Source organism: Carassius gibelio, chromosome B2 (assembly GCF_023724105.1).
Source record: "Carassius gibelio isolate Cgi1373 ecotype wild population from Czech Republic chromosome B2, carGib1.2-hapl.c, whole genome shotgun sequence".
NCBI lineage: Eukaryota > Metazoa > Chordata > Actinopteri > Cypriniformes > Cyprinidae > Carassius > Carassius gibelio.
Genome location: NC_068397.1, coordinates 30,786,393 through 30,810,105, shown reverse-complemented (window position 1 = coordinate 30,810,105; position 23,713 = coordinate 30,786,393). Strand labels below are relative to the sequence as shown.

The 23,713-nt window shown below is 36.3% G+C and overlaps 1 protein-coding gene across 1 annotated transcript in view; it reads left to right on the top strand.

Moving 5' to 3' along the window:
• Positions 1 to 15,880, top strand: part of LOC127950366 (leucine-rich repeat and immunoglobulin-like domain-containing nogo receptor-interacting protein 3) — a 32,440-nt gene extending 16,560 nt beyond the window's left edge. The window contains exons 2-5 of the mRNA XM_052547363.1: positions 7,923 to 8,424; positions 8,522 to 8,937; positions 9,156 to 9,519; positions 10,194 to 15,880. Coding sequence (XP_052403323.1) covers positions 7,951 to 8,424; positions 8,522 to 8,937; positions 9,156 to 9,519; positions 10,194 to 10,757 — 1,818 coding nt within the window. The 5' untranslated portion in view covers positions 7,923 to 7,950 and the 3' untranslated portion in view covers positions 10,758 to 15,880. The remainder of the gene's footprint in view (positions 1 to 7,922; positions 8,425 to 8,521; positions 8,938 to 9,155; positions 9,520 to 10,193) is intronic.
• Positions 15,881 to 23,713: the final 7,833 nt, after the last annotated feature.

The following is a 23,713-nucleotide window of genomic DNA, read 5'->3' as shown; positions in this document are numbered from 1 at the left end:
TTATTTAAACAATTTTAATAAAAAATCCAAATAATTTTGCTATTCAAATTCAGTAAAGTCATTTATCATCCAGAAAAAAAGCAAGATCGAGAATTGTTTTACATTTGGGTGGTGACTTGTGTTCCCCAGAACTGTAATGTAAGGTGCTAAAGTTCCCATCCTAATGATGCACAGATGTTGTGTTGTTTGCACACATGCGCACTAATCGAAGCAGGTCAGCAGAGGACGAGCGTTTATGAATCTGTGGAGTGAATGTGAAGTGAGCGTGCTGCTGATTCCACACAGACAGGAAGTGACTGTAGAAACGCTGCAGTCCAGAATCAATGAATCCATTCAAACATCTTCACAAACCATGCAGAGCGCAGGAGGCCTGCAGTGAAACATGTGAAAGTGTGTGTGTGTGTGTGTGTGTGTGCATTTTCTACTGAGACTACTGACGAAACACTTGTAGTCTTTTGCAGCAGCACAGTATGTCTGACGCACATACACAGATTCATAATTAAGAAGAGTGTGTTTTCACAGTCTAGTCTAATTCATACAAATACCATACACAAAACTAACAACAGAACCGAGTCCTGAATGCCTAATGTGCAATCAAATAAAACAACAAAACAAAAAATGGTATGATATGTCATTTGTGTGTTTGTGTGTGTGTGTGGGGGGGGGGGGGGTGTTTGGGGGTATTAATATTTTGTATTTTTATTAATATTACATTTTTTTATTTAATATTAGTGTGTTTATTTTGTACAAATTGTTATTTAAAAATATTTGTTTTGTATTTGCAGTTTTTACAACGTATATATATAATTTTTTATTATTTTTAATATTTGCAGTTAAAATATTCTTATTGATTATTAATTTCTAATTATTACTTTTTTTAATTGCCTAATTATTACATGAAAAAGGTATATACATTTTTTTTATGCTAATTGTATTGTTATTAATATTTAATTAATAACAGTTAATTTATACAAAAATTTGTTGTATTTTAAAAATATTTTTTTTTATTAGTTTGCAATTTTTACGTGTCATTTCTTTTTTTATATATTTATTATTAATTTGTAACTTTGGAATACTTAATTTTTTTATTTAATATTTTTATTGATAATTAATTTAATTATAATTATTATATAGTGCATGCATTTATTTTTTATTTAAACTGATTGAGTATTAATCTATCACAGACCTATATTCAGTACAAAATATGACTTTTATTTAAAATAGTTGTTTATTCTAGTATCACTTCATGAACTGAAGTGAAAGAAAAATTCCTTCTGTGAAATTAGGTTTGTTTGACTAAACCAAGGACAGGTGTGTGTGTGTGTGTGTGTGTGTGTGTGTGTGTGTGTGTGTGTGTGGTAAGGTCCCGTAAGGACATCATGTTCCCTTTGAAGTGCACTAACCTGCACAGTGAACACACAGAGGGTTATTTGTCTCTTTAGGGAGCACAGGACGCTCTCAGGGAAGAGCTTGTCACAATCCATTAGAGACCTGCAGGAGAAACTGGATCTGAACGCGATTTATTTCCCCCAAACAGAGCGAGCTCAGTCGTGCCGTCTCGTGAAGACTGTGTTCAGATGGTTACAGATTCTGTTTGCTTCTGCCGGATTATTATTTTATTCATCTTGTGCTGCAATAGTGACTCTGCTCAGAGAGATTCAGTATCTGTGACACGAGCTGGATAGAAATCTTTAACAGAGAAAGATGAGTGGAAAAAATACAGGACAAAATGTTTCATATTATACATACTTAAACTTGCTGTTTTCTGTGTGAATCTGTGTTAAAGTGTAATGTATTTCTGTGATGCTCCGCTGTATTTTCAGCATCATTCCTCCAGTCTTCAGTGTCACATGATCTTCAGAAATCATGAAAATATGATGATTTACTGCTCAAGAAACATTTATTATTATCATCAGTGTTGAACACAGTTGTGCTGCTCAATATTTTTGTGGGGAAAAAAATTTCTGGACATTAATTTTTATTTTATATTTATATGTATTTATATGTATTTTTCTATTGTTTTATCCCATAATTTTTATTTTCAAATGGTTTAAATTTTTTACATTTATTATTATTATTATTACACTATTTAAATGATGACATTATTTATCATTATTTATTTATTATTATTTTTAAATATCTGTATGTATTTATTGTTATCTATTTTAATATTTTATAATTTATTGGTTTATTATTTTTAAATTATGTATACTTTTTCATTTTTATTTTAAACTTTTGTTAATATTTTATAATTTATCTGTTTATTCTATTGAAATTGTATATACTTTTTTATTTTTATTTTAACTGTTAATATTTTGTTTTATTTGTTTATTATTTTAAAATTATATCTATTTTTCATTTTTATTTTTAACTTTGTTAATATTTTATGATTTATTTGTTAATTTTAAATAATTTTTTTTACTTTTTAAATATTTTATTATTTATTTGTTTATTATTTTTAAATTATATTTATATTTTTCATTTTTATTTTTAACTTTGTTTATTATTTTTAAATTATATATATGTTTTTTTTTATTTGTTAATATTTTATGATTTATTTGTTTATTATTTTTTCATTAAATATATTTTTTCATTTTATGTTTAAATTTGTTAATATTTTATGATTTATTTGTTAATTTTAAATTATTATTTTCTTTACTTTTTGAATATTTTATTATTTATTTGTTTATTATTTTTTCATTATATCAGCATCAGAGCTATGGTAATGTCAGCAGAAACACGGCTCACTCTGTTTCTGCTTGTTTGGCATCTCGTGTTTCTCTGAGACTGATGGCTCTCTGTGTGTGTGGTCATGGGCTCCGGGCCCCGGGGCCGTGTGTTATGAGCGGTGAGACACACTCTCCTCCGCTGATCCACCGTCTGAGGAAGAGGACTGCTTTCGGATCAGTTTTTTAGGAACAAAACTACGAAATTCAGTCACATGCTCACCCTAAAATCATTTAAACCAGCGATTTATTGTGAGAAACATATTGTGGATCATAACAGATGTTCATATTGCTTGAGCTGTATATCAGGTTGTGAAGTCCTGTGAAAAACACTTAATGGCCAGCTCTGAAATCACTGAAAAACACTGAAATGTGTTCTCTCATTACACTAATGGTGTGTTTAACTTATTATAACAATATGTATTATATTTATTTATTTTTATATTTTCTATATAATTGTTTTTTTATTATGTTGTTATATTTTTATTCATTTTTTATTTTTATTTTCATTCATATTTGTAAAGTAATTGTTTTGTTTTAATTAGTTAATTTTCATTGTTTGATATTAATTTTGATTTTATTTGTTTTTTATATTTATTTTAAAATTATATTTTATAAATGTTTTTTTTTTATTTTCATTTATTGTATTTTTTATTTATTTTATATAAATATATATATGTGTGTGTGTGTGTGTGTGTGTTATTTACATTTGTTTTATTTATTCTATTTGGTTTATATTTATTTTATCTTTTTTTTTTTATTGCCTCAACACTGAATGTACTGTCTCACTCTCTAAAGCTCTTTAACCTTTGACCCCACTCACTCAGATATCAGTCACATCACACCAAAAGTCCTTCATACGTCCAGAAAATCCCTCTCAATGCAAACATTCAGTTCCATGTCAGTCCAAAGTTAGTGTTTCTCGATCTAACTAAGCTTTATTATCTCCTCTGTTAACACAAACTCCTCCCCATTGTCTGCAGTGAATTCATTAGTCGTGAGACTTTGTTCTGAGTTCGACTAATGAACAAACTGAAGCGTGTGTTTCTGGGCTTGTAAACACATTCGCTGAAGCTGCGAGACTCTGATAAACCGCTCTATTCTTAGGACGTGAACAGAGTTAAGAAAAACATTTCTCTAAACGTCCAGAGAACTGAACTCCACCGACAGGATCAGCGTTTCTTTCACGAACGCTTTTCCATCTGTTTCTCCAAGACTTTGCTCTGGTCAGAAGTCGTGCATGTGGGCAGTCATCACATAACAGACTTCTCAATTTTTTTTTTTTTTTTTTTAAGGAAACATTTTTGGCTGAACTTGATCTTAATGTAAAAAAATTTAATTAGTAATGTAAAATTATTATATTATTGAATTAGCATTTATGACTCTATTATTATGTATATGTATATATGAATGTGTGTGTGTGTGCGTGTGTGTGTGTGTATCTATGTCTATATATATACATGAGTTTAATATACTGCTGAATTAAAGGCATCAGATGGATTGGTGGTTTGGTTTTCTATAAAAAATAAATCAAAGCGCTGATAATGCAATGCATTAGATCTGCATTTGTGTCATTGATAAAACCACCATCAGCTGCTCTGTGTGTGTTTGCATTAGAAGACATATCTTTATAACCCTGCATTGATTTTGTATAAGATATATATATATATATATATATATATATATATATATATATATATTTTTTTTTTTTTTTTGCTGCAGTATTTCATCCCACGATGCAGCGAGCTTGATTTGACCTTCTGTTCCAGTCTGAAAAATAAACCTTGAGTGTTTTTTTGTACTTTTTAACTGTTAAAAATGTGACAATCCCCCCCCCCCAACACAATTAAATAAAAAAATCCGAACATTATTTCTCAAATAATAATTGCATTGAATTATGCATGCATCTAATGCTTAATCTTTCATATACACTGACAAAATCATTATTGAATGTAGAAATAAATCATTATTACGTACAAAAAGTAAATACAATTTGGAGCGGGCTTAATTTTTTCCAGGTACGTCTAAAGCCGGTATTTCATTCCAAACAACCAGTTACTGTAAATACTAGATTTTCTTTTCCATTATTTGATTTATGATTTTGTTAACATCTATTATGGCATCAGAGGAATATCTCCCTCCGCCCTGTATCCTCTGTAAGTGCATCAGATGGAGGTTTAATGCGATTGAAAGACCTGCTGAGCTCCGTCCAGACCCACACACTGTTTGTCTTTGGCCGGCGTGAAGATGAGATGTTCTTGGCTGAAATCCTGACTTCGTAATCCAAGCGCAGTGGCTCTGCGCCCACTGACTCAACCTTTAAGTGCATGCCAGTGCCGAAAAACAAACTGCAGTCATGTCATTTATTAGCACACACTCCGGCTGATACCAAATAACCTGATGAAATACAGACAGCTGATATATACACCTTGTTCACTCGGGAATTTATCTCACTTACAGCAAAATCAGTCTTTTCAATAGAGGGGTACTAATTTATATTAATATTTTGAATCAGTTTTATTTCTATATTTTCTGTTTTAATTTTAACTAAAGGTGAAATGTTTGTGCTTTTGTAAAATATAGTAAAATTTAAGTGTGTGTGTGTGTGTGTGTGTATTTCAGTTGACGTTTATGTTATGATAAAAAAATGATGTTGGATTTAATTCAAAAGCAAAATGAATGAAAATGTTAAGTCTTGCTTTCTGAATAATGTTCCTAGTTTATGGTTAAAACAAGAAAAAGTAATATTTTGCTTTAAATTAAGATGATATTTTCTGACCCCACTGGTATTTATTTCTTCTTCTATGTGTAAAGCCAATTAATTTCAATCTCTTTTTTTCATTAAAACAAAACTTAATGTCTCAAGTCATGTAACTCATAAAGTAAATATATATATTGATTTATAAATGTGTTTGATTTATGAATGCATTTTATGAATGTTTTTGATTTGCTGTGTCGATGCACTCATGAAAGATGTGAATATCACAGAACTGAGTTTTGAAGACGGAGAGGTTTTGATGATTTCATCTAAAAGGAAGGTCATTTTAGAGGTGAACTATGAAAGCGAACATACTGTAAGTGATTCATAGGAAATAAAAGACCAGGATGTAAATGAACTAAGTTTTGATTTTGAAGCCTGTGCCTGAAACTGACACTGTGCGACCTAGAAAATAAGAAACATGTTCCAGACTGTATTGGGATCTGAATGACTCCGTTTATACTAACCTGTGACACAGTCATTGTTGTGAGTCTTTACTTACTTCTTCTTGTGGCGTTTTTCACCCTTGCATTAGTGTTATATAACTAGCCAAGTGCAGTTCATCAGCAGTCTGTCCTATTATCAGAACAAGTGAGGATTATAAACACTGTATTAGTATGCGCTGTTGGCTTTTACAGTCAGTTGCGTCAATTCGTCTCTATATGGAAATGAAAAACTGCTGGCATGCCATATATTAACCACTTTTATGTAATCGAGGTCATGTATAATCATCCACTTGCATTCAGTTGGTGCTTGGCCTCACTGAGTTTTTATGGGCATTTCAGGGACGGGTTTCTAGGCACATCCTCAGGCCTGCTGCGATTATGTGATCAGATTAACGAACGAGTGCAGCAAGCCGAGAAATTAGCATGTTGTGCACAACACAACTTGAGGCTATTCAAAACAACATTTGTGTGTTTTTAGGTTGGCATCATTGGAAATCATTTAGACACTTCAGGCGTACTTATTAAAAAAGTCTGAATGTCATTGCATTAGACAGTCATATGCAACTACTGTAGATGAGTAAAGTTTGTGAACAAACTTTGTCGTTGCCTTGAGAAAGCCTAGCTTGAAGGGTTGAAGGAGGTTTAGATATTACTACCATGATTTAACATGTTGTTACCATGTTGCCAGCATGTTTTAACGTGATAAGCATGTGGCTAGCATGATGAGCATGTTGTTAACATGTTGCTAGCATGATTAGAATTATTTTTTACATTATAAACGCGTTGCTAGCATAATAAGCATTTTGTAAATATTGGTAGCATGATTAGGATGTCTTTGGCATGATTAGCATGTTGTTAACATGTTGGTAGCATCATTAGTTTGTTTTTGTCATGATTAGTGCATTGTTAACATGATAAACATGTTGTTAACATGTTGGTAGAATGATTAGCGCATTGTTAGCATGATTAGCATGTTGTTAACATGTTGGTAGCATGATTAGGATGTTTTTGTCATGATTAGTGTGTTGTTAGCATGATAAACATGTTGTTAACATGTTGTTAGCATGATTAGTGCATTGTTAGCATGATAAGCATGTTGTTAATATGTTGGTAGCATGATTAGGATGTTTTTGTCATGATTAGTGTGTTGTTAGCATGATAAACATGTTGTTAACATGTTGGTAGCATGATTAGTGCATTGTTAGCATGATTAGCATGTTGTTAACATGTTGGTAGAATGATTAGGATGTTTTTGTCATGATTAGTGTGTTGTTAGCATGATAAACATGTTGTTAGCATGATAAACATGTTGTTAACATGTTGGTAGCATGATTAGCGCATTGTTAGCATGATAAACATGTTGTTAACATGTTGGTAGCATGATTAGGATGTTTTTGTCATGATTAGTGTGTTGTTAGCATGATAAACATGTTGTTAACATGTTGGTAGCATGATTAGTGCATTGTTAGCATGATAAGCATGTTGTTAATATGTTGGTAGCATGATAAGGATGTTTTTGGCATGATTAGCAAGTTGCTAGCATGATAAGCATGTTGTTAAATTAAATCTATGCATTTAGCAGATGTTTTATCCAAAGCGACTTACAATGCATTCAGGCTATCAATTTTTTACATGTTGGAAGGATGATTAGGATGTTTTTGCCATGATTAGCGTGCTGCTAGCCTATTTATAACATGATTAGCATGTTGTTACTGTTAGTTGTTATAGCATTTTCATCTTTCTCACTCTCTCTACTTGCTTTATTGGCATGCATTTGTGTTACATTATTGCCAAAGCATTTTAGACGTGTAAAATACACAATAAAATTACACCACTAATGTAACAAAGGAGAAAGTTATTTAGTTATAAATAAATTAAATTATTTAATTTAATTAAATAAAAATAACAATCTCTCTCTCTCTGTCTCTCTCTGTCCTTATTTTCTCTCTCTCTCTCTCTCTCTCTCTCTCTCTCTCTCTCTCTCATTGTCAGGTGTGTAGAGTGAAGTGGAGGGAGGCTCATGGCTTCATTATGGGGCCTGGGCCGGCTTCAGTGGCTGGTTCTGGTTCTGGCCCTGACGGCCGTCCTGTGCGCAGGCTGCCCTCCTCGCTGTGACTGTGCAGCACAGCTCCGCTCCGTGTCCTGCCAGCGCAAGCGTCTATCCGGCGTCCCAGAGGGCATCCCGACAGAGACCAGACAGCTGGATCTGAGCCGGAACCGCTTGCGTTGGGTGGCTCCGGGAGACCTGGCTCCGTACCCGCATCTGGAGGAGCTGGATCTGAGCGAGAACCTGATCAACACGCTGGAGCCCAACGCTTTCGCCAGCCTGCAAGCCCTGCGGACGCTGAGACTCAGAGGAAACCAGCTGAAGCTCGTGCCCATGGGAGCCTTCGCACGGCTGGCCAACCTCACCACACTGGACCTGAGTGAGAACAAGATCGTCATCCTGCTGGACTACACCTTCCAGGATCTGCGCAGTCTCAAGAACTTAGAGGTTAGTACCTTTAAAGGGATACTTCCCCCAAGTAGAAATCTAAAATATAAATCCTATTGATTGCAGTCATAACAATGATTCTGTCTTCGTTTTCCAGGTGGGTGACAATGATCTGGTCTACATCTCTCACAAGGCTTTCTCCGGACTGATCGGTCTGGAAGATCTGACCATCGAGAGATGCAACCTGACGTCTGTATCCGGCCAGACTCTGTCTTACCTGCGTAACCTCGTGACCCTGCGACTGCGGCACCTCAGCATCTCGGCCCTCGAGGACCAGAACTTCCGCAAGCTGTCTGCGCTGAGAGGCCTGGAGATCGACAGCTGGCCGTACCTGGAGTACATCTCTCCGCTGAGCTTCCAGGGTCTCAATCTGTCCTGGCTCTTCATCACCAACACCAACATCAGCTCGGTGCCGTCGGCCTCCTTCAGGAACCTGGCTTACCTGACGGCCCTGAACCTCTCTTACAACCCTATCTCCACGCTCGAGTCCTGGGCCTTTCACGACCTCATCAGGCCGGTTTACGTCTGGTTTATTTGTTTAACTGCATCTTTAGAGTTTGCAAATCTCTAAAGATGCAAGTACGGCTTCATCTGCTTAAATGGGGAAAGAGTGTTTGTCAGGATTACATAACTTTAACGTGTCAAATTCATCAACAGTTAGTTCCGGTCTGAATTAACTTTCCATTGATGTATGGTTTGTAAATCGTGATAATTCTGTCCTTGTTCTTCAGACTGAAGGAGCTGCACATGGTCAGCACCAACCTGCTCACCGTGGAGCCTCATGCTCTGGGGGGTCTGCGTCAGATTCGAGTCCTGAACTTGTCCAACAATGACCTGGTGACTCTGGAGGAGAGCTCCTTCCACTCGGTCAACAGCCTGGAGACGCTCCGTGTGGACGGGAACCCGCTGTCCTGCGACTGTCGTCTGCTGTGGATCCTGCAGCGCAGGCGCACCTTAAACTTCGACGGGAAGATGCCGGTGTGTGCCGGACCCCCGGAGGTGCAGGGATACCTGATTAGCATGTTCACCGATTCGGCGTTATTCGACTACTTCACCTGCCAGAAGCCTAAGATCCGCAACCGGAAGCTGCAGCAGGTGAGCAGTGATGAGTATCATTAAGGTTTAAATTAAAATGTAATTAAATTTTTTGCATTTAGCAGATGCAACTTGCATTGCATTCAGGCTAACAATTTTCTTATATCATGTGTTCCCTGGGATTTGAACCCCCAACATTGCGCTTGTTAACGCAATGCTCTACCACTTGAGCTACAGGAACACTTTAATTATCTAAACATTATTGAATCAAGATGCATTTACTTGACATTGAAACAATGGTGGACTGCTTACAGTGCACTCAGGGCGGATCTATGCTAAAACGCCACTGTCAATCAACAGAAGTGGGCGGGGCCTGGTTCTGTGTGATGTACATCAGGCCAGAATCTGTGAATGAGAAATGGGTTATTATTTTTGAGGATTTAAAAAAACACGGTGGATGTTTTTTATGATTACAGGGTGGTTGTGTACAAACACTGCCAACACACATGTCCAAACAACATGTAAAAGTGAATTTTGCATCTGATGACCCCTTTAACATCCGAGTTTATCAATATACACCGGTCTTTCATAATTTAAACCCAGGACCCACAGTTTAGCACACACCAAATCTGAAGAACCAAAAAGTTTTGCAATGGCGATTTATTGTGCAGGACTTGCATGTAAACAGTTGAAAAAAAAAACGGTAATACCGGTTTTGGTACCCATACCTACAGGTGACGGCTCACGAAGGCCAGCTGGTGTCGTTCCTGTGCCGCGCCGAAGGTGAACCGACGCCGGCCATCATCTGGATTTCCCCACAGAGACGGAGGATCACTTCCAAAAGCCACGGCAGGATTACGGTCCTCCCCGGCGGGACGCTAGAGATCCGTTACGCGCAGGTCACGGACAGCGGCACGTACATCTGCATCGCCAGCAACGCCGGTGGAAACGACACCTACTTCGCCACACTGACCGTCAAGAGCCAGCCTTCGGACCCGGCGCTCCTCGCCAACCGCTCGCTGTACGCGGTGGACTTCAACGACACCGGGCTCAACAGCACCCGTGTTTTCCTCAAGTTCACGCTGGATTTAACCACCATCATCATGTCCACGGCCATGGGCTGCATCACGTTCCTGGGCGTGGTGCTCTTCTGCTTCCTGCTGCTGTTCGTGTGGAGCCGAGGACGAGGACAGCGCAAGAACAACTTCACCATGGAGTACTCCTTCAGGAAGACCGAGGGACCCGTGACCACCAGTGCATCCGGAGCCACGCGCAAGTTCAACATGAAGATGATATGAAACCACGCAGCCAGGTGCCCTCGGGGAGAAGCATAGACACCCAACACTAACACACACACAGTGCTGAATCGCAGAAATACACACACCGTATGACTGCAGATACGTGACGACCTTGCAGTGTTATTTCTCTACTATTACCGTATTTTCCGGACTATAAGTCGCAATTTTTTTCATAGTTTGGCTGGTCCTGCGACTTATAGTCAGGTGCGACTTATTTATCAAAATTAATTTGAAATGAACCAAGAGAAAACATTACCGTCTCCAGCCGCCAGAGGGCGCTCTATGCTGCTCTGCTCCTGTAGTCTACACTGAAGACATAGAGCGCCCCCTGTGGCTGGAGACGGTAATGTTTTCTCTTGCTTCTTGGTTCTAAATAAATGCGACTTATAGTCCAGTGCGACTTATATATGCTTTTTCCTCGTCATGACGTATTTTTGGACTGATGCGACTTGTATTTAGGTGCGACTTATAGTCAGAAAAATATGGTAATATAGAATTTTATATATTCATGAACAGTTTTTTTATTATTCTGTTTTCATTTTGCTTTTTACTTGATTTTTATATTTTTGTTTTATATTAATTTTTGTCATAGTGATTTTGCTTTACGTTTTTTTCAGTTTTATTTATTTATTAATCAGTTTTCTATTATTAATATTAAAGAGAGAGAGAGAGAGAGAGAATTATTTTTTATTTCCATTATACATATTTTTCACTCAAGTAATTTTTTTTTAAGTTTAGGTTTCAACTGGACAAAATTTTGATTATTATTTTGATATATTTTTTTCCAGTTGAAATTATTAAACTGCTTAAACTGAATTGGAATTTTGATTTTAGTTCAAGATTTAATAAACCCGCTTTTTAATGTTTTTTTATTATTAATATAGTGAGTTAGTTATCACTGTTGTCTATATTGTATCTCTTTATTATCAATATTATTATTATTAAAAACAACAACAACAATTATATAGATTTTTTGTTCATTTTAGTAATTTTCAAGTTCTATTTAATGCTTTTTATTTGTATTTTTCTTTTTTAAATATGTGTATTTAATTTTTAGTTTATTTTCACTTGAAGTAAACAAAAATGAGAAATGTTTGTTTCAGTTAATGTACTTCATTAAATAATCGTAGTTAAGGATAATAACACTGCGACTTTGTTCTCACAACCTTTCTGCTGCAGCTGCTGCTTGAACAATACAGTAACAAATAAGGACTTTCTTGCACTTTTCGTCAATTAAGAAATCTCAGATCTGTATTTAATAATTATTTACCTTTCAATAGGTTTATGCACAGTCGACTGGTTCACAGAAAACCGAGGTACAATTCGAGATACAGACATAATGTCATCTTCGGATGACTTATAAAAATTAATGGCATGTAAATTTGCTCTTTAGAGTTGCTAATCAGCATAATAATTTAGATTTCCATAATGCATTTTAATGCAAAGACCACTTCCACCAAATTCCATTTGTTCTGCATCGATCAAACAAACATGCACCATAAAACGAGTCATTCCAGCATTACTGGATCTGCGATGAGCAGCTGTGTGAGTTGGGACAAATGCACCGGCCGCACCGCCGTCAGAAACGCTTTCTGTGTTTAACGAGCCAGGACCGGACTGACGAGGGGTCGCTTACCCACAATCCCCCTGGTCAGCCTCGGTCCATGCACACGCCGACAACCCGCTGGCCTTCATGGGGGGAGGCTGCATCAGTGTCGGATCTGCTAGACGTCAGAAACGCTGAGAAACACACACACACACACACACACTAACTAGAGCCATAAATTTACACGAGGTTTACAGCAATAGTGCATCATCTTTGTTTTGCAATAACTGCATGTTTAATTTTTCTACTCATTTATGCACAATTAAGATGCATTTGTTTATTCATTGGCTTCACTGTGAATTAATAAAAAAATTTCACATGCATTAATTGCTATACAGTGGAACTGCACATTATCATTGATATCATTAATGCACACACTGATATGATGCATGGTTTTCTCTCGTCCTGATGCTCTTTGCTTTTTGCGGCCAGTGTGTGAACGTCTCTGCTTCTCCTGCCCAGTCCAAACCCCCATGTCATTTCCCATCCCCCCCCCCCCCCTCGACTGGGTCTCAATGAGGGAGGGTTCCTGGCTGGTGACCACAGATGGACATGAAATCATGTACTCCTCGTGTCTTTGACTGTAGAGGGTATTCTGTGTTCATGATATTTGCATCATTTGTTTATAATGTGTTTTTGTACTTCTTTTAATCGTTTCTTTCTTTAAAGTTTTAAACAGAAACAACAGAATCTGTTCTCAACGCCACAGCCGCTCAACGTGTTTCTGAGAGGATGCATTGTTAAATTGATCAGACTGAGAACCAGAATGATTGGGACACACTTGTTCTGTGCATCATGCACGTCTATTGCACGGCCGCTGGTGTTGAAAACAGATTAGTTAACCAATAAGCAACAAGAGCCATAAATGAAGAATGTTCTAACCTAAACTCACCTGTCCTGGAGTATGTGTGTGTGTGCAATAAGACAAATAGAGTCAAATCTGCTGGATATCACCTTCATGAGGCCATTAACTAGTCGCCACTGGTATATTATAAACTGAAACCATTAAAAATCATTTTGTTACTTAAAATAAACATGAATTACATTTTTAAAAAAAATTTAATTAGCTGCCAAGGCTAGTTTATATATATATATATATATACATGATTTGCTGATTTTAATACACATAAAATTGGGATTCTGAAATTTAATATATATTAAACTTTTCATTTGAAAGTTTTAGTAATTTTATATTTTTTTGTCTTTTTATGTATTTATTTATTTTAATCCATTTTTATCTAGGTTAATGTTATTATAGTACATCAAATACACTAAATTGTAAAAGAGAAACGTTTGCAAATGCAATGAAATCAGTACATTTTTTGATTGTTTCATTTCATTATAAAAATAAAATAATTTTGGTTTTAGCCCAGTTCATGAGAATAACCCTCACATATCATCAACATATCATATTTAATATGGAAATGTAAATGTAATTTCAATATGTTTTGGTAACATCTCTTTAGAGTGCATTGATATTTACTTTTAATAGAGCGTTTTAAATCATCATACCCTTAATGAGATTCCATTTCTGATGTTCCCTAATAAGGGCTGTCTATGTAGTCAGTAGGTTGACTGGAACAGACTCATCACTCTCTAATTATTAGTGTAATCTCTGATAACAGTAAGTGCTTAATTTCATCTTGTAAGGACTGAGCATTATAACATTATCTCATCAGTTAAGTGAAATAAGAGCAGTGTTCCCACTCATGTGATAAATGGAGTGTGACGTCCAGCCGGTTTGACTGGGTTTCATCTTTTGAAACAGGGACAAGCGAACACATCATGTTTTGTGACCCTTCACTGTTTCGTTCGCTCGCTGTCCTCACTGACATCCTCCACAGTCCGAAGGCTGGAGTCGTGGTCGGGTGAATACAGTAGATGTTGTCTAAAGTGGCCTGTGATTGGATGTTGTTGATGGGTTGAACAGTTAGCTCTTTCTTTTAGCGTTAGCCTCTAGCCGTGCAGTCAGTCTCTGTGTTTATGTGTGGTGATGATAGAACGAGAGATCGAAGACTCAGCTGGGATCCATCCCACAAATAAAACTTTCCTTTCCTCCTCTTATTCCTTCATGAACTGAAATGAACTGCAGACACTGTTCATGAACTGGATTATTCTCTGCTGTTTCAGTCAGAGAGGATTTGTAAAGTGTCCCGGAGCACATTCAATGCATTCGTCCACTTTTCTGAATTTAATCAACATTGTTTGCAAAATGCCTGATGCAGGTTGAGCAAACTTCAGATTTTTAGGAATCGGGTGTGAATTTGAGTTGAATTGCATCACAGGATGCTGAATTGGAATTTTGAATTTACCTTGATTTATTTGCAACTTGAATTGCATTTCAAAGAAATTCACCAGGTTTGAATTATTAAGTCTATTTAATATGTAGAAAATGCTGGAAGAAAACCATCTAAACTAATTAGAATATATTATTTATTTAGTAAATCATAGCATCATGTGTTGATATTTTTTAATATAGGCTATATATATATATGTGTGTTATTTTTTCATATGTATTTATTACTTTTGAGTGATTTTCTTTATCATGTTTTACTTCAGTTTAAACCAAATGCAATTAGAAATGTATTTCGGCAACTAGCTGAAATAAAATAAGCTATTTATTTCTAAGTTAATGTTTCTTTTATTTTTAAGTAATGGGTTTATATTTATTTTTAGCTTTTAATAATACCCTGCAATAAAATGAAAGTCCATTTTTAAACATATTGACTGTAAATGAAAATTAAAAAATAATTTGTGGCATTTGAAACATTGTTCATCTGATGTTTCAGAAAATAAACTGTATGTTGTTCATATGATGTTTATGATGTTAATTCATGCTGAAACTTTTAAACATTGAATTCTACATTACAATTTTGCATCCTGTTTGCAACAGCAGTTCAAATTCAGGAATTGGGTTTGGTTATTAAAGCATCTCAATCCAATACAAGAAACTCACAGCATCAGGCATTTCCTTAAGAATCTATGATTGTGTGTGATTCAGTTATGTGCTTTTATTCAGTCTGATGATTCTGAAGCAGTGAGAACAGCAACAGATCACAATCTCTTCCATCTTTCCTCCCATCTGCCAACATTCAAGCACCAAGATAAATGGAGACGCTGGCAAATGGTCTTCTTTTATCAGGAGGTTTAATTTTCTCTAAACCAGTTTGTGGTCAGTTATACTGGCTGTGTTCAGAATGAAATCTTAGCATACTGCGCTATTTGAATAGTATATGGAAATGTATGCAGTGTGCAATGATAAACGTTTTAAATGGTGCTACATTGTCAATGTGGGATGCATCTTTGCACTGTGTGCTTAGCTGTACATTTGAGTAAATGCAGTAGGTCGTCTGGGTTCTTTGTATTTGAGAAACAGTGTTGTATAGCCTACTGCAGAAATACTGTATATAGAGTAGTATGTCATTCTGAACACTGCCGCTTTCACACATCCTCTAGCATCATGTCATCTCTTCATAACAGAGATAGCATGTCCAATAAAAGCTCAGCAGCTCACAAACATGATCTTCTTTGTGATTCATTCATGTTGTGGTGTTCAAGCCGAGAGTCTGTTCTCTCATTAGCCCAAGCGACGGAGCAAATGCCCTTCTCTTTTCTAGAAACTAGGTCTTATGGTCCCTGGGCCCCTCGTCAGTTTGGTCTCCTCCACCGTCTCCTATTGATTCTCGCACACAAACGCTTATCACACATGCTTTATATTACAGAAAATCCTCATTCACATCCACCGGACCCCATTACACTCTAATTTAGAGTGTCTCTTGTGGAAAAACGCTCCTTTTAATAAAACATCTGAAGTTCACAAAATGTTTCATGCTCTCATTACAGCAATAGTTCTGACCCACATAACCCACGTGTGTATCCATTACATGACAACATTTCTCTTGTAGGCTATCATAATTAGTACTGTTAACACGAGTTAAAGTAAAAAAAAAGGTTTGCGCTAAGACGTTGCTGTTTGGTATCCATTTCATGAGGACATTTCTCTTTTTTATTATTATTTTGTAATTATTAGTAGTGTTTGCCATGTCACCACATTAGCCTATTAAAATAAACAACTACTCGGACGTCCTGGCGATTAGCATAAACATGTTTATGCTAATCGCGGCTAAATCAAGGACGCGTGTTTAGTAGCCTATTTGTTTATTAAAATGATATAAATTTTATTTTATTTTAGCATTTACCTAAAAAGTCATATTATGTAGCCTACACTATAAGTTGTACTCGACAGCTGCTGATGAAAATATCTGTGTTATGCTGAAGAGAGCTATTGATATGTTCGTCTGGAATGGAGGTTTTAAGGTTCAGTTTTAACATCGTACTTGAAACATTTCCCACGTGTCAAATGAAAACCCTGCTAAAAAAAACAAACAATAGAACTGTTGCAGAAAATTAAAATGTTTCCCACTACAAAGCTACTATTAAACCATCAACTTGTAAGACTCCCCTAAAACGCGCATAAGAGAGCTGTAGCCTATTGTAACTCGAAATATTGGTATTTGATTTGCTCTGAACGGATTTTGGATAATATGAACAGATGTGAGCTGAGGTGATTTTGTCATGTGACTTCACTGCCATCTAGTGCTGAAGCCAAACCATTGAGAATCCATCCACGTTTTTCTCAGGTTCTCAGTTTTGAAGCTCTTCACCTGCCGTATGATCAAGAATAAGTTTAAGCCGATATTAGCATGACTGTTAGTCTCATAATACATGACAGAAAGTGTTTTTCTACCTTTTATGGTCATAAAACTCTCATGATCTATATTTCTGTGGCTCTGTATTGAGATAAGATTTGTCAAAATATGTGTTGGTACACAGAAAACTAAATTAGTGTTTGTGGTGTACAATGCAGCCTTTTTTAGAGTTGAATAAGATTCAATCTGACTAGTTAAATTTGTGTGTAAAGGAAAAGGGGTCCTGTCTTAAACACACCAAATGTTAATGTTTCTTTCGCAATTAATTAGGTTCAGGAATGGTGTTCTTCAGAAAGAATCCATTTGGGATTTCTGCATGCCTTCTTTACATTTTATGACCTTTTGATCCTTGAATGTGCCGAATGCATCCCTGTACTTGAGGAAAATCCATCGGATGTCTTTATTGTTCGCAGTGAGATTGGATGAAAACACTATTTGGATCATTTGAACTCACTGTCTGAAGATGAGCCATAATCTAGAGACGTTTCACAACATTCAGACTGAGTTTGTGAATATTTCACGTATTACATGGAAGACGTATACGAAGCCTAATCATGCATAGTTTTTTAATGTAAAGGAATATATTATTGTATTTTGCAGTGAGATGTGATTTCTCTTCATCTGTCTATGGTTTAGTGGCAGAGGGACGTTTGTCTTCAAGATTTGTGGGCATTCAGTGGCATTAATGAAGAGCTATTGAGCTCAGCCCTAGATATCATTGGCATATCATTGATATTTCATGTGAAACGATTGAGCTTCTGGTGTGCCATTTTTATGCACGTCACTTTTATTTGCTTGTTTAACCTTTGCTAAATCATCCGGGAGGTTCATAATTACACATGATGAATGAAAGTGCAGTTTTACACTCGATTTGTCTTTTTCCATCCAATCTCACAGCACCCGTCTCGTCCATTATACCGAGTATGGATGATGTTTGTTATTTTTATGCATGTGTTTGTTTAATACTGTTTGTCTTGTAAAAAGAGAGAGAGAGCAAAGAACTTTTATTCATAAAAGCATGCTGTTCCCTGTTCACTGTCTTGAGTGTTTCTTGTCTGTTAGCGTATGTTTCTGCTCATATATCTGTTCCACAGTACATTAATAAAGAGGACAGTTATTCATCTTTAACCTGTAAGGTTTGGCCCTATAGCAATATCCTTTTCTTTCCTTCTTTCCTTTTTGTCTCACTATTCTAAAATGTGTGCTTTTAAAGGGATAGATTTTAAAGTCAATAATGTGTTTTAAAGCAAAATTACATTCTTTTCTTCACTTCTCCACATTCTGAAGTGTTCAAATCGAGCTTCCGCGTCTGTACTTTTCTGCTACATCAGGATTTTTGATGAGTTAAAGATATGAATGCAATTTTGTACCACAATGGAATTGCATTAATGCATTTCATTACTGGAGATTTTCAGTTACTGCTTTTGTTTATTTCGAAGTGTTTATAGTAATATAAACATTTATAATATGTTTATGTGCACATAATAATTAAGTAACAATTAGTGATTTGATTTCTAGACCAATAAAATATAAGTAATAGTTGAATTCATTTGAGTTTGTAAGAGCCATAAACATTGATTTAATTAAAAAGATAATTGAAAAAAAGACAATTGCTTAATTTCCCAATGTGATGCATGTTTCCCCCTTATAAAAAATTGTGTCACTTTGTATAAAGACGTTCCATGTCCTGAACGTGATGGTGTGTGTGTGTGTGTGTGTGTGTGTGTGTGTGTGTGTGTGTGTGTACTGTGGCGGTTTCACCGCTAGGTTTCACTGTAGCACCACAATGTTTCTGTTGATCCACTCAAAAGATGAAACAAGTGTTTTCTTTCCATTTTTTTATTTTTTATTTTCTTAATTATTCAAAACACACAATTGTATTTACCCATACTGGTCTTTTTAGTCCACTGATGTTCTGTAACATTTCTCACTCAGATTTAACCATCTTTAAACGACTCAACATATGAACATACTGTAGGTAAGTCACAGGCGTTCATAACCATCGAGATCAAGACTGGGAAACAAAACGCTCAGAGAATGACGGAGACCGAACAGGTCCAAATCTGAATATGCGGTAGATGAAACGGCTTTAATGCCATCATTTGAAATTATGTTTGACTAAATCCCTAATGTAAAACTAAAGTGATTCAGCGCTGCATTCACAGTCGGATTTTGGAATTCGATTGGTTGGAATTCGAATTTGTTGGAATGTTGGAATTTTGCCTGAATGGTAGCCTACCGCTTCTTTATTCTCACAGCTCCCTTAGTAATAATAAAGATGCATGATTTCGTCCTAATTTTTATTTATTTATTGTGTGCTATTTATAGGCAGATACAGACTTTGGCGTGAATTTGATATGCATGTGTTTAACGTGCATATAATAGCCTACGCAGTTTTTGCGTGCATATGATGCGCATTTTGGATTACATATAATACGCACACACCCCACACCTCAAACCTAACCATTGCGAATGCATGACAAAATCAGTTTCTGTGCATAAAAAGAAAATCGTGCCATCGATACGCACTTTCATGAGATCAGGTATAGAGTATTTAGAAGGATACACATGAACAAAAATCAGGGCAGAAGAACAGTTTACTGGTGAGTTGAGCGTAGGCACTTTTTTGGAGAATCGTAGAGATACTATATTTGATATGGGATTCGTGTGTTCTGTGTGTCCTCATCGGGCATTCAATAACAATACCCTGAGTCACGTGAGGATGACGTCAATCGAGGGGAAGTTGGCGGGAATATGAGAGAGAAATGGCGGGTTTTGAGAAGGTTCTTGCATAGCTTTCAGTCCAGAGCTCTTCATCAAATATCTGTCCAGATGGATCGTAATCTTTTAGAAACGGCAGGTAAATAATATCTCACCGTCTCACATGTAAAATTGTTCACACTTTTATCCGAACACAGAATCTTATTTTAAAGGGACAGTTCATCCAAATAGCTAACAAGAAGTCTTCCAAAATGTTTTGCTAATTGTTCCCATTGAGTTATGAACAATTACAGAAAACCAACGTGTGAGATCCGAAAGGAATTTGCTTTTCACAAATTAAAATGTTCTAAAATCACATTTCCCATGAATTTCACATGTGATTTTAACGTGAAATGAATGTGGCTTTTCACTAAGGGATCTAAAATGTTTACAAATAATGTTATAGAAACATTTTTCGCAAACATTACTTTTAAATGTTCTCTAAACATTCTGAAAAACATCAGAGGCACTAAAATGTAAAAAAAGAAAAAAAAGCCAAAGTTCCCTGTTAAATGGACTCTTATCCTCATGTCAGTCAAAACCTGTTTCTCTCTTCCATTAAAAACATTTAGAATGTTCTTTTTCACACAATGAAAGGAATCATAAGCATTTGGAAGGACGCGAGGGAGAGTAAATGATGACATATTGTGGTGAAAAGCAGCTGAAAAACATAAGATCTTCTGTCTAAAAGCCTCTCTGGAAAATGACTAAAATTAGAGCTGTTCTGAAATACAGTTACCATGGCAATCTTCTAAAAAATCTATATTATGCCTTCTTGATGGGTGGATGGTTTAAACGCACAGCTGCACTCATCGCTCACAGCGTTTCTTTCCCAGTCTCCAGTCTTAACAGCGACTATCTCTCAAGCGTTCTTTCTCGTCTTTTGTTCTTCTCCTTATTGGAAATTGATTGTCTTCTACCATCACAAAGACACATGGTTCTGATTGATTCTCTGGTAGCAGAGGAAGGAGGAGGATTCGTCCGCAGGGGGCTCGGAGCTAAACACACAGCGAGACTGGAAACAGACTATTGTTCATACGACGAAAGAGTGATACTCACAAAACCTGACATGAAAATGGCCATATGTACAAGTGTTTGTGTTTGTATACATGTGCTTCTCTATAAATTAGAATGTCGTGGACAACTTCATTTATTACCGTAATTCAACTCAAATTGTGAAACTCGTATATTAAATAAATTCAATGCAAACAGACTGAAGTAGTTTAAGTCTTTTGTACTTTAAATTTTTATGCTTTTGGCTCACATTTAACAAAAACCCACCAATTATTTCTCAAGAAATTAGAATACTTCATAAGACCAATATAAAATTTGAATATGGTGACATGAAAATCAGTTAATCGACTCAAAACACCTGCAAAGGTTTCCTGAGCCTTCAGAATGGTCTCTCAGTTTGTTTCATTAGGCTACACAATCATGGGGAAGACTGCTGATCTGACAGTTGTGCAAAAGACAATCATTGACACCATTCACAAGGAGGGGAAGACACAAACATTCATTGCCAAAGAAGCTGGCTGTTCACAGAGTGCTGTATCCAAGCATGTTAACAGAAAGTTGACAGGAAGGAAAAAGTGTAGAAGAAAAAGATGCACAACCAACCGAGAGAACAACAGGCTTATGAGGATTGTCAAGCAAAATCGATTCAAGAATTTGAGTGAACTTCACAAGGAATGGACTGATGCTGGGGTCAAGGCATCAAGAGTCACTACACACAGACGTGTTGAGGAATTTGCTGAACAACAGACAACATCAGAGGCGTCTAACCTGGGCTAAGAGAAGAACTGGATTGTTCCTCAGTGGTCCAAAGTCTTCTTTTCAGATGAGAGCAAGTTTTGTATTTCATTTGGAAACCAAGGTCCTAGAGTCTGGAGGAAGGGTGGAGAAGCTCATAGCCAAAGTTGCTTGAAGTCCAGTGTTAAGTTTCCACAGTCTGTGATGATTTGGGGTCAATGTCATCTGCTGGTGTTGGTCCATTGTGTTTTTTGAAAACCAAAGTCACTGCAGCCATTTACCAAGAAATCTTGGAGCACTTCATGCTTCCTTCTGCGGATCAGCTTTCTGAAGATACCGATTTCATTTTCCAGCAGGATTTGGCACCTGCCCACACTGCCAAAAGCACCAAAAGTTGGTTAAATGACCATGGTGTTGGTGTGCTTGACTGACCAGCAAACTCACCAGACCTGAACCCCAGAGAGAATCTATGGGCTATCGTCAAGAGGAAGATGAGAAACAAGAGACCAAACAATGCAGATGAGCTGAAGACCACTGTCAAAGAAACCTGGTCTTCTATCTCAGCAGAGCCACAAACTGATCACCTCCATGCCAAGCCGAATTGAGGCAGTAATTAAAGCAAAAGGAGACCCTACCAAATATTGAGTACATGTACAGTAAATGAACATACTTTCCAGAAGGCCAACAATTCACTAAAAGGAAAATATTTTTTATTGGTCTTGTAAAGTATTCTGATTTGTTGAGATCGTGATTTGGTGGGTTTTGTTAAATGTGAGCCAAAATCATCACAATTAAACTACTTCATTCTGTGTGCATTTAATTTATTTAATAGTTACGGAAATAAATGAACTTTTCCACAACATTCTAATTAATTGAGATGCACCATATATATATAACAGACAGTCTAGTTAAAACCCCCCAAACCTTGATTTAACTTCATTGAAATTTAATTTATATAGGTGGGATGGAAGGAGAACACAATATTGTCAAAGCAAATAAATAAATAATAGAATAAAAAATTGAATCGTTCCACTTCCGTCCCCCCGTTGGACAAATCCACGTTCCTCCTGCCTCTCCCAGACCTTGACGTAAGAGTCGTCTCGTCTCTGAACAGTTAGATTAATAGCCATGCATAAAACAATCACCAGCGACAGAAGAGCTGGTTTCATTATCTTTTTTTTTCTTTTCTTTTCTTTTTTTAGTGTGTGTGTCTTTAAATATCAGGATCACTTGAACACGCACAACAAACACGAATTCAACTGAAATGCTTTTCCCTGTGGACAGAAACATTGGTCAATAAACTAAATAAGAGAGAGAAAAAGAAACAGAACATTAAAATGAAACAAAAAAGTATACAGCAATTTGTCCCATGATATAACTTTGGTCTCTAAAGCTCATTTTGGTGTTTCTCATCATTCAAAAGAACTAACTACTACACAAGCTTTGGATAATTTCAGGCAATCTTGACTCCCGTGGTCAAAGGTTTCATGTGGCGACGCAAGAATGTTTTCTAGTTGATCTGACGCCACTTAAATGTTAAGTTCGCACTTAAAAATGGCTGATTTTGAGGGAGCATGCCAAAAACGAACAGGGAAGTTACTCAACTCAACAAGACAGTACAGAACAGTAATAAAAAGCTTCAAGTCACAATATTTCCAAAACTATTGTTTAGCAACATTATCTTCTACTATCATCGTTATTGTTTCATCAGGTTACCTTTACATTACAAGTGTTTGAGGTATATCAGAATTCTCATTGTCAACACGTGCCTGCCAGCGTGAGATGACGTGATTGGTCGAATGTCTGTGTGCATGATCGATGGAGGCATATGATTGGACGACCTCTGACAGTGCGGGTGTACCTCAGTTTTACACGATTATCTCAAGCACACACTTCCAGAATACTGTAAGTTACACAAAAATAGCTCTGTTGGAAGTGTGTGTGTGTGTGTGTGTGTGTGTGTGAATCCAGAGGCGACGGCACACGTTTACAGTAATATCACGTGTTAAGCATCACTAACTGCTCGTCTGTGACTCCTGCACACTTCATAGATGAATAAATACACTTAAATAAATGCAGCAAATAGAAAAACAACTACTTTCATTAAAATAAAAAACAAAGTGCTTCTTTGT